Source organism: Globicephala melas, chromosome 17 (assembly GCF_963455315.2).
Source record: "Globicephala melas chromosome 17, mGloMel1.2, whole genome shotgun sequence".
NCBI lineage: Eukaryota > Metazoa > Chordata > Mammalia > Artiodactyla > Delphinidae > Globicephala > Globicephala melas.
The window spans coordinates 28,948,829-28,963,930 of record NC_083330.1 but is presented as its reverse complement, the minus strand read 5'-3'; the positions used below and the strand labels follow the sequence as shown (position 1 = coordinate 28,963,930).

The window sequence follows — 15,102 nt, the reverse complement described above, 5'->3', positions numbered from 1 at the left end:
TAAAGTGGCATTAATTCTTAAGAAAGTACTACAGGGGACTACAAAAAGATCCAGGAACTCGTTCTACACTTGCTAAAGAAATAACCCAGCACTGGGATCCAGCGATATAATTTTCTTTATTTTCATTTTAAATGTGATTCATCCATTTCAAGTACGTGTCACTATAAAAGTGAGTCAAATTAAAACTGGAAAGAGAATAAATTATTGAACAAAATCTATTAGAAAATCACACATCAAAGTTTTAACTGAAACAGAAAAGGGAGACATAATTAAGAGTAATGGAACGTTCAGGTGGATTTTTAAAGAAAGAGATTTAAATAGTGGGAAGGACAGAAACAAGTACTATTAAAGGAATCAAACAGTAAGCACAAAAAACAACAGAACCAATGAAGTTCTGTACCAACTACAGGGGAGAGTAGCTTTGGGAGAAAAAAAATCAATAACAAAATATAAAAAATAAAATGTTTATAGTGCTACCGGTACTCAACACTGTTAGATAACATGAAGAAAAGAAAAGAGAATGTGCAGAGAGACTAAATTCTGGGTCTCTTACATGATGTTCAGAATTGATATATGATAGTCAAAGTGAATTTACTTATTTAATTTTCACTCTTCAACAATGCAGAAATTAATTTCCAAAAAAAGAAAAGATTAGCAATAGTATTTTCAAAGCAAAATAACACTAAATGGGAAAAGAGGAATATTTGACAAAAGACAATCCAGTCCAATAAGAAAGAATCATAAACTCTTAGGCTTACTAAAACATAGCACATGCTACACAAACTGTTAAAAACAGAGGAAAAAAATTAATTATTAAATAGCACCTTTCAGTTGTTCAAGGCAAAAACTTCTCTCCTACAACAATTCAACTGCAAGTGCTCTCAGCTCTTCTCTCCGTCTACACCACTACCCCTCTGTCCACCGTTCCTTGTTTACTCTACTGCAATAGCGTCCTAATTGGTCTGCCTGCTTCCTCTCCGGTCCAACTCCAATCCATTCTCCAAACAGCAGCCAAAATAGTCTTATAAAAGCATACACAGATGTTTTCACGCCGTAATTAAACATACCCATTACAACCAGAATAAATTCCAAACTCTTTACCACAGCTCATGACAAAGACTCTACACAGTCTACTCCACAGGTACACCTGACTTCTCAAAATGGTCTCCTTTCTGTTCCTTGAATAGAACAAACGCCCTCCCATTCAGGGACGTGCACTTGCTGTTCCCACCGTCGCAGAATAGCTCCTGACTAGCTGCTTCTTATCACACAGAGTCCAGACTCAACCGCTCCTTCAGAAAGGCAGTGCTGGGGTATCTTACTTAATGCTGAACCTGCCCCACCGTCCCTCCAGGCTACATATTAGACTGTTTTCTCACGTTCTGAAATATTTTATTTGTTTTTATTTCTTTTTTATTGAGTTCAGAATGCAAACACTGTCAGACTTGTTCACTTTTGTATTTTCAACAGTTACAACATGCCTGGCATACTAAAACAATAAATGTTAAATAAAGACAAATCACAGAGAAAAAAGTGAACATACCTCTGTCAAAACTAGGCAGATAAAAAGAGCATTAGTAGAAATATTAAGTATATGAAGGATTTAATAACACAGTCAATACACCTGTTCTAAATTACAGGGTTAGAGAGGTAGTTTTGAGTTTCCATTATATATATATTCCATCCAAACAATCTAAGAATTCTTAGAAAAAAATGACATGTAAGGGACCAAAGGAAAATCCCAATTCTATAATCAGAAGGTGACATTCTGACTATAATTCAATAAAACTAGAAACAAAACAAAATACAACTTATTGAAATGTTTACTAAAAGTCTGGCAGAGTTTGTTAAACATTTTTTTAAGGATTATCTTATTTAACAGAACAATGCTATGAGGCAGATACCAGCATTATTCCCATTTTACTGGTGAGAAAATTGATGCTTATATGTCCATAAAAATGACAGTTCTCCCCCATCCACAATCAATTTTGCTTAGAAGATTAAAAAGAAAACTAATTATTAAGTTAAAGAAAAAAAAATAATGAAATCACAAACTTTAGGGAAACTAACGGCAATGAAAATATTTATATCAAATATTTGACATGGCAAAAGAAGTATCCAAGGATATAAGAACAAATAGCAATAAATGAGCTTAGCATTCAATTCCAGAGCTAGGGGAAAATGGTAGAAGGAAAGGAATTAAAGGAACAATAGATCAGAATTTCCTAACTTACGTGATCAGAATCAGTTGGGATCTTATAAAAAGTACAGGTCTCAGTTTCCATTCTAGAATTACTGAATCTCTAGGGGAATTCTCTAGGGAAGGGGCTGGGAATCTGTATTTTTAACAAATGCTTCAGATGAATTCTTACCAGAAAAGTTGGAGAAACCATGAAATAAACGTTTCCAAATTTTATAAAGAAAAATATAGTTTGGAATACCATGTACAACTTTATATCAACAAGTCTAAACTATATTAACTAAACTCACTCAGGAGAAAGAAAAATTGAAAAGATGAGAGTAGAAATGGAAAAGGTGATGAAAGATCTAATACTATCCTTCCAAAAGGCACCAGGCTCAGTTAGTTTTTTGAAGCCTTCAATGAACAGATTACCCCCATGTTGTCTGACGTGTGATAGTACATTGGTAGAGAAAAAGAAAAAAGGAGTTCCTTAATTTATTCTGCAAGGGTAATATAACCCTAAAACTGAAACTGAATAAATTAAAAGATGGCTCGATATAAGGAAATTGGGCTTCCAATTGGTGGCGCAGTGGTTGAGAGTCCGCCTGCCGATGCAGGGGACATGGGTTCGTGCCCCGGTCCGGGAAGATCCCACATGCCGCGGAGTGGCTGGGCCTGTGAGCCACGGCCGCTAAGCCTGCACGTCCAGAGCCTGTGCTCCGCAACGGGAGAGGCCACAACAGTGACAGGCCCGCGTACCACAGAAAAAAAAAAAAAAAAAGATGGAATATCAGGAATAGGAGCCGGTTTTTTTCTTTGCTTTTTGGTTTTTCTTGGCCGCAAGCCTTGTGGGATCTTAGTTCCCCGACCAGGGATCAAATAGGGCCCCGGCAGTGAGAGCGCCGAATCCTAACCACTGGACCGCCCAGAAATTCCCAATAGGAGCTATTTTAACTGGTCTGTTCTTAATTTAGAGACAATCCTGAATAATCTAAAATGTTTCCTTTTCCCTTTTGCTAATAAATCTGAGGCAAATGTTCTTACCAGAAAGGATACCAGAATCAGAAAATAAATGCATTCTGCTCACTAATTTCACCCTGTTTATCTGTGTTTATCTTCTCTGCATTTTCCAGAAACCTTAAATTAATGACTAATAAGTCTACTTATTGTGGGTACTTAGGATCTTTAAGTCTATCTTTTTTAAAAAAAGGGCAGCATTAATAAATTACATTTTCAAAAAACCATTCATGTCCGTTCCCACATTTACAAAAAACTCACCAAATGCATGGTAAATATCCCCCCAATCTTGGGTATAAATATACAATAGTCTTATCTATAAACCCATCTATTTTCATTTAATTACTAAATTACTTCCTTACATGTTTCTACTTTTTAATACTTTCCCATAAATAGGTGAAGGAAAGAATATAGGCTCCGGAATGAAAAAAATAGGATTCCAACTCTAGCCCCAAGACATACGCTAGTAATCTGAAGCAAGTCCTAAGATTTGAGTTTCAAGAAATTCATCTGGGGCTTCCCTGGTGGCGCAGTGGTTGAGAGTCCGCCTGCCATGCAGGGGACATGGGTTTGTGCCCCGGTCCGGGAGGGTCCCACATGCCGCGGAGCGGCTGGGCCCGTGAGGCATGGCCACGGAGCCTGCGCGTCTGGAGCCTGTGCTCCGCTGCGGGGGAGGCCACAACAGTGAGAGGCCCGAGTATCGCAAAAAAAAAAAAGAAAGAAATTCATCTGAGTTAATTTATAAAGATCAAACAAAAAATGATTTATGAATATTACAGCTGAATCCATCGAAAGACAGGATTATAGAAAAAAGTCTTCCTTAGGCAGTCCTTCTATAATAGAATAACAGTTACTCTTAGAAAATATAAAACTTTTGGAGAGTTACATCAGCTCACAGTACATTTTACTACTAAGTTATGTGCCAAGAAGTAAATATTTGTATGGTAAAAGGTTAGGAACCATTCATTACTAACAAATCAATGAATTCCCTCAAGTTCTTTTAGAAATATATTCTATATTATGAATTAAATAGTATTTTTTGTAGCATACAGCCTAAGAATCTAGCTATCAAGTAAGTACTTGCTTAGTGAAATGTGTGGTTATTTCTAAACTAATACATTTTTGGAATATCTTCCTAAATAATCTAGAAAAATTCAAATTACTAGAAAAAATTTCAGGTATTGCAATCTTCACGTTCATTTTATAAAACTGAAGATTAAGAAAGATTGTACGATAAGAAAAGTACAGGTATAGATAATAAAATTTAATTTCATTTTCATTTAAACAATGTGTCATAAGCAGCCATGCTTACCAGTGTCATTGGCAGGCTCAGATGTGAGTGGTTTTGGAGCTGGTGTGTTTTGGGGTCTGGCAGCAACCTGAGATGGAGATGAAGGTGTGTTGTCTCCATTAATTACATATGAACAGCATGAGTTTTGTACTACAGTGTTTGTAGGTACGTGATTATCTATTCCATTAGTACCTTCAGCAGCCAACCTATAAAAAAAAAAAAGAAAAAAAGCCTTACTTCAATGAATTAAGTACAATTAAATAACCTATCTATTTATTTATTTTTGGCCACGTTGGGTTTCCATTGCTGCGTGTGGGCTTTCTCTAGTTGAGGCGAGCGGGGGTTACTCTTCGTTGCAGTGCATGGGCTCCTCATTGCAGTGGCTTCTCTTGTTGCGGAGCACAGGCTCTAGGCACAGAGGCTTCAGTAGTTGTGGCGCACGGGCTTAGTTGCTCTGCGGCACATGGGATCTTCCTGGACCAGAGCTCAAACCTGTGTCCCCCGCATTGGCAGGCGGACTCCCAACCACTGTGCCACCAGGGAAGTCCACAATTAAATAACTTTTCATCAGAAGTTTCATAAGAAATATTTACCAAGCTCTTAACATTGAAGCAAAATGATAGGTATAAAAGGTAATGAACAAAAGATACCCTGATTACTTTTCTAACAGGTTATTTTTTACATTTTATTACATACTTTGCTATATTAAAGTTTAAATTACTTTCGGTTCTAAGTGTATACACACTATAAGATAAATGTATCAATATATTGAGATATACAAATATACTAAGTCAAAATGAATTCAGTCCCTCAAACCAATGTTCAATTTGTACATTTTAAATAGTCTTAAATAGACTTAAATAGGCTTAAGAATATTAATATTTATTTTAAAATGCTCTGAAAGTATTTTCAAAAAGGTCATGAAACTTATAAAAATCAATTCCAAACTGTTTATTGGAACTTTATTGAATACTGAAAGACCAAAAAATTCTTAAAAAATTGATCACAAGTTATTATGTACTAGCACTAAAATAATGAGTACATGATGATCAGAAAAAGCGAAATATTATATCCCAGAGTTAGAAGAATTTACAGTGCATTCATACTGCAATAAATGTATCTACAACTACAAAATCAAACACTTTGGCAGGGAGTTAGGCAATACCATGTAAGTGACCAAGAGAGCTTTTCCATATACACAGGTCACCCTGTATCTCTTCTCCAGAGAGCAGCCTTAATTTTTAAAAAAATATAAATCAGATCATATCTCAGTTGTTTGTCCCACCCCATCTATCTCTCTGATCTATTTCTCTCCAAGTTCTTCCTTGCCCACCTTGCAGGAGACATACTAGTAAATTAATTTTATATGAAAATCATGCTGAAAAGTCTTCAAATGTTTATTATAAATTATTAGACACAGGGAGTAAAATTATAATGACTTAGAAGATTATCAAAGAAAGGTTAAATATATTCTAGAGTTATAAGAGTCTGCAGAGCATAAGTTAACTAGAAATAGGGTCTTTTTACTTGTTATTTCCTCTGTCTGGAATGCTCTTCCCTGAAATCTCTCCATGGATGGTACATTTTTGGCCTTTTAATTTTAGTTCGAATGGCACTTCCTCAGAGATGATCCCCTGACATTTCTCTTTAAAACAGGCTTCTTTACATTCCTGTCACCCTGTCCTGTGTTTCAATGACTTCATAGTTCTTATTGCTATCTCCAATTAGCTAATTTATTTCTTCACTTGTTTACTGACTACCTCTATCCCACCAGAATGAAAATTTCACAGGAACAGGACTGTATCCTTAGTGCCTAGACTAGTGTCTGGCACCAAACAGGCACTCAGTAAGTATCTGGACGATAAACGATACTTTCCCTTGTCACCTACATATTTGGAATGAGATGTGTTGAGGAACTTCAGGCAGGTGAGGTTTTGAAAAATTTCCCAAGTGATTTTGATTTGTACACCCCTCCCAAGACACCCAGCAAGGATCAGTGATCTGGCAGTCCAAGTAAAAGAACCCAACTCAAGTTCTCCTGGTGCTTGTAGAACTAATCTTTGATTCAAAATGTGTTACTATACAATAAACAATATTAGGTTTTAGCTTGGTAGTGATTCAAGCTCCTTTATCCATCTAAAATTGTATTTCAAAAATTATTAAGAACAGATATATATGTACATATATATAGATGCACACATGCTAATGCATTTTAATCTACCTGTTGTACCCTTTCAGTCCTGAATTTTCTCAGTGTAAATTATAATGTGGATACTAAATAAATTTAAGCCAAATATATATTCAGAAGACATACTGATCTGTTCAAGTGCTCTATGAAAATCATTTAATGGCAATTTAGGAGTAATATTAGTAACTGCAGATTAATGAAAGTCACACTTTGTCATATACTGGCATGCTTTTTCAAACGCAACAAGTCAATTTTACAGCAATATATTTTCAGGTGTTCATTCCACTATATTTGAGCTATTACATGCTTTTATTCTAATACAAATTATTTCAAACAGGAAGTCTCTATTAACTGTCATCAAATGTGAACATATGGGAATCACAGAGATGGCAGAATGATCTCTGAGGGGAGACCGCAATCTGTGCACCATCTATCTTCTAGTGATTACAGGAAGCTGCCAATTCAGACAGCAATAAGATGACCATTTTCCCACATTATCTGACTCTATTTACTGATAAAATATGCCTAAATACAGATTTTTAAAATACATTTCCAATAAAAAAGAATGAAGTTCTGACACTTGCTACAACATGGATGAACCTTATGCTAAGTAAAAGAAGCCAGTAACAAAATATCATATATTATATGATACCATTTACAAGAAATGGCCAGAACAGGCAAATCCACTGAGACAGAAGATTAGTGGCTGCAGGAGCTGGGAGGAAAGAGGGATGGAGAGAGAATGTTCATGTGTACAGAGTTTCTTTTTGAAGATGGTAAGAATGTTCTGAAATTAGACAGCAGTGATGGTTACCCAACTCTGTTAACCTAAAAACCACTGAAATATACACGTTATTCTTATGATATGTGTATTATCTCATTAAAGCTGTTATTTTTCTAAAAACTACTTTGATAAGAATTCAACCAAATGATATGCTTAGATACAAGCTTTTAAATTCTATGGCAAACTCTAAACTAAGGTTTAAAACTTCATATGTGGGAAATGTTAATTACTTTGTCACAAATACTAAAATAAAACATTCTACCTGGTGGTTGTCCTTGCCGAAGGGTCTCCATTTTCATGTAAGGCATCACCATTTTGCTGTATTTCCACTGAATGACAAAAAAGAAAGACACTAGGTTTTTATATACTTCTTGCTGTTTTTTTTTTCCTTCAAATTTTGAAAACACATGAAGTTATTAGCTTACTGGTTGGGGATGAGCTGCAGTTTGTTCTATTTTCTTGCTCAATCACCAGTCCATCAAGCACAACTGTTAATTCACCAGTTTGCACAACACCATTCTTGGTTTCCAAGGAAAGTTTTAATTGTTCTTTCACTCTTTCCACTAGGGGGAAAAAAAAACCCTAATTTAAACACTTTTGTTATATACAAAAATATGTTTTAGAAATCAAAACTACATATCAAGAATTACTCTAATTCAGTGCTTGACGGCTACATGTGGAAAGAATTATATGTGTTTTTATCTATGGGCCCTTCTATACTACACCAGAATCACTTCCTTTCTCACCTAGTTGAATAACTCCTTTCCCTCTACCACATACTTTCAATATCACCTTTAATTGCCCCTTTGCACAGCATAAATCTCTGAGAATATACAAATATATCTAGATAATAAGCTCAGCAATTGCCTAAACTTGTTCTTTGTCCCAAGGTACCACATAAGACTTGTGGTTAAGGCAAAATTTCTGCAGGAGAGTCAGGGGGTTTGGTTCTTAATCCCAGCTCAGGAACTTCTAGCTGTATTTGAGTAAGTAGTCAAAGTAGTCAAGCTACCTAAAGCCTCAGTTTCCTCATTACAAAATGGAGATAATAGAAGCATCAAACTAAAGGAACTGTCATAAGGTCCAAATGCAAAGCCACAGAGAAAGTTCTTAGCACCACATCTGACACACAGTAAGTGCTCAATAAATGGTAATAGTTTATTATTTCTTTTTCATATAAGGCCAAATATTTCTTCCTATTATTAGGATATCTAATTCTTACTTAAACTCAAAGTCATTTTGCTTCAACTTCTCCTATCCCACAGAATACATATCAAAAGTATTAGTGATCCCATTATTATCCAAAATGAGGCCAGTTACTTCAATCTGATCTTCACTTCTGAAATCATGAAACATATTTCTTCTTAGATTATGTCCTTGACTTTGGTCCCTCCTATATTTAACAAATTTGTTGGGTTTTTTTTTTCCATTTACCAAATGTCTAGCACAAACATATTGACTAATTACCCAAGTACAGAAAATATAAGACACAAAAAAAAATCTGTAACAACTAACCATTAGACAGGAATTCTTTGCAAAAAATTTAAAAACCATGTAATAAAGAAAACCTTGTAGAAGACCTACCCCAACCATTTTCACCACCATAAACCTCATTTCCACTCCACATCACAAAATCAACATTAATAAAAACAGAGAAACTAGAGGACATATTAATATTAAAGTACCAAAAAAAAAAAAACCCCAACCCTACAAAACCATGAATTTCAGTTTTATCTAGATTCTAATAATCTATGTCTGAAGAAAACTATATTGACTACCATTCTATTTCATTTTTGTCACCTTTCTCTATTTAAAGTATCTGGAATTTGGAGGTTCAGCTCTCGTTCCTAAAATATTTAGCTATTTGAGTAGATTCTTAAAGAATAGCCTTTTACTCAATAGGCTTTGAGTAGATTCTTAAAGAATGGCCTATATGGGAAAAGAATCTAAAAAAGAGTGGATATATGTATTCACTTTGCTGTACACCTGAAACTAACACTACATTGTAGATCAACCATACTCCAATAAAAATTTAAAAAAAAAAGAATAGCCTTAAAAAATCACTTTAAAGTAGGTCTCTTGGTAGTAAATTCTCTCATTTTTTTAAAATCTGTAAATGTTTGGAGTCTCATCCTGCAAGATTTGTTGGACATGCCGACTTTGTATTGATAATGATCTCTCAACTCTTTGAAGATATTTTTCCACCATCTTATCCTATTACTGCTAATTATGTAAGCCTGATTTACAAATCTTTGCAAATGACCTGTTTTTCTCCATAGCTGCTTTTTTTTGTCTTTGGTGTCATGAATTTCACTTTGATGAAAGCATGACCTCCTCTTTATCATCCTTCTTTGGATATCAATGAATCCAGGGGCCAGCAAACTATAGACCATAGGCCAAATCTGGCCCATTACCTGTTTTTGTAAATAAGGTTTTAGTTGAACACAGCCATGCTCATTCATGTACATATTTTCTATGGCTGCTTTCCAACTACAATGGAAGAGTCGCATAGGTGCAACAGAGATTATATGACCTGCAAAGCCTAAATATTTACCATCTGGTCCTTTACCTGCAAAGCCTAAATATTTACCATCTGGTCCTTTACAGAAAATGTTTGCCAACCTCTGCTTATGGGTGGCTTCTTACAATTTGTGATCTTTGATGCTGAGTTCATTTTCTGATATTAATCTAAGGGTAATCTTTGGGCTTTAGTACAGGCGGGGTCAGTTTCTTATTCTTTCAGTGGTGTGAGGGCACCCCAAGAGTCAAGACTACAGGAGTCTAAGCTCAGCTCCCCTAGCTGGCTGTCAGCCAAAAGTGCTATCAGCATCATCCACTAAACTAACTCTAGTTCATAAGGTTTTGTCTTTTTTTTTTTTTTTTTTTTTTTCCGGAAGAACGGGGCCCTTGGAGACCACCCCTGCCTCTTTGCAAAACTCATCAATGCCACAGAAACTCGTCCTATCCAGGACCTAACTGTTCTGCAGTGGGAGGTTGTTCATAACATCTAGCCTTTCACAATTATAACATGGAAGATTGGGATATAACATTTCTGAGTCATAAAATTGGGAGGACTTATCACATAAATAATTCTCTCTACGTGTGTGTTGGGAGGGGCTGGAATATGAGGGTATTATTCTATTACAGTATAAACAAGCCAACTCAGACATATTCATCCATTCAATATGTGATTGCCTAGTGTGTGGCGGATAGTGCACTCTGGGAAAGCAGGATAAACCCTGACCAGCCTAAAGTAGACCTCCTCCCTACCATTACTCCACTTATTTCCTTCAATGGACTTACCACCAGAATTGGAAGGGGGGGGCGCAGCGGGGTCCATCTCCCCAACTAAACTGAAGTCTCCAATAGAGCAGAGATCTTATTCAGCTAATTCAGTGATGTATCCTCAGTATCTGACAGAAGGTAGGTGCTTAATAAAATTTAAAATAAACTATTAAGATAGAGCCATCCTCAGGAAACTTACAAGGCAGGCAGTAGCTGATTATTTCCTACCTCCTGGACATTCTTCCTTAGTTTTAATTGGGGAAAAGAACAGTCTGAACCTGAGTTTCTAGGAAGCTACATATATGACTAGACAATTTATTCTTTCATCACGGACTTGTCAAAAACACACACTCTCTCTGTCCCCACAGAAAACAACAGATCTTCAAAAATCTTGGTTTTCAAGACATTTTACAGAATTAGATTTAACTCAGAGTCACATTCTGAAGCTATTTTTTTCTTGCACACAGTATTATCTACTGCTAAGTAACAAATTATCCTAAAATTCAGTCACTTAAAATAACAAGAGTCACTTAATACTGCTCACAGTTTCTGTGGGCCAGGAATTTGGGAGGGGTGGGAAAATCTGCCTAAAGGGTAGCTCGTACACAGAGCTGACAATTTGGGATTGACTGCTGAGAAGAAGCCTCAGTTCCTCTCCACTTGGGCCCCTCTACAGACCTGTGGAGAGTCTTCACAGCAGTGACTTTCTTCCCGGAGTGAGTAATCTAAGAGACCAGGGCAAAAGCTGAAATGTCTTCACTGACCAAGTCTTGGAGGTCGTATACCATTACTTCTACATATTCTATTGGTCATACAGACCATCTCTGTTTCAACGTGGGAGGGGACTACACAAATGTACGAAATAGCAGAAGATAGGAATGTATTATAACAGAATGTATTATATACATTATATAATATAGGAATGTATTATAACAGAATTTGAGAAAAGAACGAGTACATTAGGCTACAAAAGCTTGTAGTAACAATCCCAGGAATAACCAGGTCTTCTGAATCCTAAGTCTTTCTATTATATCATACTATGAGTCAATGTGTTAGGTTCCCATCTTCTATCATGTAACAAAATAAATTTCAGAATTTATAAAAGAAATTAAAGTAAAAATAAAGTAAAAAATGTGGAAGAAAATAGATAACTATTAAATATAAGGACTGGAAAGGATTCTTTGAGAATAATAACAATGGAAAATGAATAAACTTTAATGACTGAAATAATATTAAACTTCTATAAATCAAAACTGGGGACAAATATAGAGGCAAATGATTGGGAGAAAAAACTAAGAGCTTTTATAAATCAGTGAGGAAAAAACGAAATCAATAAAAAATGTACAAAGAACATGACAATCACAAATGATGAAATACGAATGATCAATAAACATCTGACTCTATTAATAGTTAAAGAAATACTCTGGTAAGAAAAATATACATTTTTTAATCTATTAGTGGGGCGTATATTTCCAAATGGGCACTCTCAGATGCTACATTTTGTGTACAAATTATTGTAACTTTTCAGGAAAGCAACTAGACAGCCATGCATAGCTAGAGGCTTAAAACTGTTCATTCCCTTTCACCTAGTAATTTCAATCCTAAAAATCTTTCTAAAGAACAGAAATGCATTTATCACCAGTAATGAAAAAACTGTTTGTTCAAAACCTTGGCTTAAAATATCTTAGTTTGTGCTGATGCTAAGTGAATTTTAAAAAGAGAACTTAAGACTTAGTAAACTAAACAAATAACTAGTATTGACTAAGTAAATAAGGCTAAAAGAAACTGCTTTAATAAACTTAAATTTGACTATGCTCTGTCTTCTATCATAAATGACACATTTCTCTGCTCTGTTTCCCTACCATTTAATGTAAAGAGATAATTTTCACTGTAAAATCATTTTGGACATAATTCAATTTGAAGTGATTTTAATGGATTTCAAAATACTTTTGTTGACAAAAGCTACTAACACCATAAAAAATTAAAAAATAAAAAAAAAAACAGTGCAATTCCAGTGTTTGAAAGGCAGCCATCTGACTCCTCTCTGGAATGTTTAAAGTGGCTCTGTCAGTTTCAAAATTGAAATATAAAATGAAGTTCTGTATTCACTTCAACCTTGGAATTAGCTACACTATTCTTACACTGTTCACCCATGAATATGATGACAAAGATTTTCTCCTGGCCCAAATTCAATTCAGGCTCCTCTGAGGCACCTTCTCCACTAGGCCTCAACCTTGGCCCATAAATACTGCAAACTCTCAGCACAAAAGATTTTACCCACCCTACTCTCCCCAAAGTTAAAAGACTTCTAACAACTCAAGGAGACCCTAGCCAGCCTTGAAAGAATTTACTGTTTGATCAAGGCAACACCTGTGACAGGCCACCCTTTCTAAAAGCATTTATTAAAACAGCTTATAATGGTGGATCCTTCCTCTGTCCCTTTAAGATGTATATGTGTCTCCTCCTCAGGGACCTGAAAGCTATTTGTCTGAAATGTAATCATCAGGAAGGATGGATCTTAGTCAGTCTTAGTCTCTGTGGGAGAATAAAATTCTCAATAATAGAGAAAGCTGGCCTAACTGCATTCACACTGATCAACTCTTGTAATTTTTCACTTCCCTAACTCCACTTAGCTTCCATTCACCCCTCTTTCTACTCCTTCATTCTTCCTTTGAAAGGCCCAATTACCTCTGTATAAACTGAAGCTGAGTTCAGATCAAGCTGGACCCTCTTCCTTATTGCAAAAGTATATTACTGATTAAAATATGTCCTTACCACTAGTGTTTGGCTTTTTCTTTGACAACAGAAGGATTTTTCCTTTGCAATTTAAGAAATAGTAGATTTGAGAGAAAGAAATATACCTCATATATCAGTATCTACTGCTACTGACATAAAAAAAAAGAGCTAAAAATACCACATATTTCTGCAAAGCCAATGAAATAATTTCCATAATTTAGAACAGTGTTCAAGTGATCCCAACACATAACTAACTAAAGGCTGAGGTGCAAATGATGGCTTAAATCCACAGAAGTTCTGAGACAAAGTATCAGAGGATTGCATGGGTTTGGACGCCATCCAACTAGGCTTATTACACAAAACAAATTCAGGTTAAGGACTTGAAGGCTCGCTAGGATTTAAATGTGAAGAAGTGAAAGAACTTCCCTAGTAAGTTGCAGTCGGATTTTTACTGGGAAAATACAGATGGTTTTATATTGGATTAGCTGAGAATTTTATTTAAGGCTACGGATGACTGTAACAATTCATACTATACCATGAAGGTTGAAAGTAAATATATTCAGAAAAAAACAACCTATTCAAATGAATTAATCCTCTGCCCTTACCCCAAATATATCAGGAGAAGGGATACATCAAAACATGAACTTATGAGAAAAAATGTCAAGGCCCTGAGTATAGGAAGAAATTAGCCTCATAAATTTGAAGAGAGACATGTTCAAGTGCTAAACCAAGAGGCTGAATCAAAGACAACCAAGGATTTTATCAATTATGAGTACGTTTATAAATTCTACAGGTTGTCTAGAACCATGTTAACTTCCCATTACTTCTATTCAAAATTAAGCAACTAAGAATAAGAAAACCTGTGCTCTAGTCAAAACTGAAATTACTTCTTGCTTGAGCAATTCACTTAGATTAATTTATTTAATCAGTGAAATAAGTGACTGGGATTAATGCCCACAGGCATTTAAGTCTGCCTTTAAAGCACTATGATTCTATCACAACTTTAAATTTTTGAAATTAATTTACTTCCCTTTTGTTATAGGCTGAATTGTGTCCCCCCCCAACCCCATCCCATTCATATGTTTATCATATGTTTAAGTCCTAACCTCTGGTACCTCAGAAGGTGACTTTATTTGGAAACACGATCTTTAAAGAGATAATTAAGTTAAAATGAGGTCATCACGGTGGCCCTAATCCAATATGACTGGTGTCCTTTTAAGAACAGGTAATTTGGATATGGATACACACACGCACAGGGAAGACAATGTGACGATATAAGGCAAAGATGGCTATCTACAAGCAAAGAAGAGAGTCTTCTGAAAAAAACAACCCTGTCAACACCTTGATCTCAGACTTCTAGCTTCCAGAACTGTGAGAAAGTACATTTCTGTTGTTTAGGCCAGCGGTCCCCAACCTTTTTGGCACCAGGGACCAGTTTCATGGAAGACAATTTTTCCACAGACTGGGGGGGTGGGGGTGGGGGTATGGTCCAGGCAATAATGCGAGCCATGGGGAGCAGCAGATGAAGCTTCGTTCGCTCGTCCACCACTCACCTCCTGCTGTGAGGCCCGGTTCCTAAGAGGCCACGGACCGCTACTGGTCCGTGGCCCAGGGGTTGG

The 15,102-nt window shown here is 35.9% G+C and overlaps 1 protein-coding gene across 3 annotated transcripts in view; it reads right to left on the bottom strand.

Annotated features, from left to right (window-relative positions):
- Positions 1-15,102, bottom strand: part of WWP1 (WW domain containing E3 ubiquitin protein ligase 1) — a 113,640-nt gene that overhangs the window by 54,100 nt on the left and 44,438 nt on the right. For 2 of the 3 annotated variants that reach the window (XM_060287439.2, XM_030839247.3), the window contains 3 exons: positions 7,888-8,025; positions 7,725-7,791; positions 4,512-4,696 (listed from right to left, as the gene is read on the bottom strand). In XM_060287439.2, coding sequence (XP_060143422.1) covers positions 4,512-4,696; positions 7,725-7,791; positions 7,888-8,025 — 390 coding nt within the window. Of the gene's footprint in view, positions 1-4,511; positions 4,697-7,724; positions 7,792-7,887; positions 8,026-10,765; positions 10,893-15,102 lie in introns of all 3 variants that reach the window. The other variant, XM_070044000.1, reaches the window with a different exon arrangement.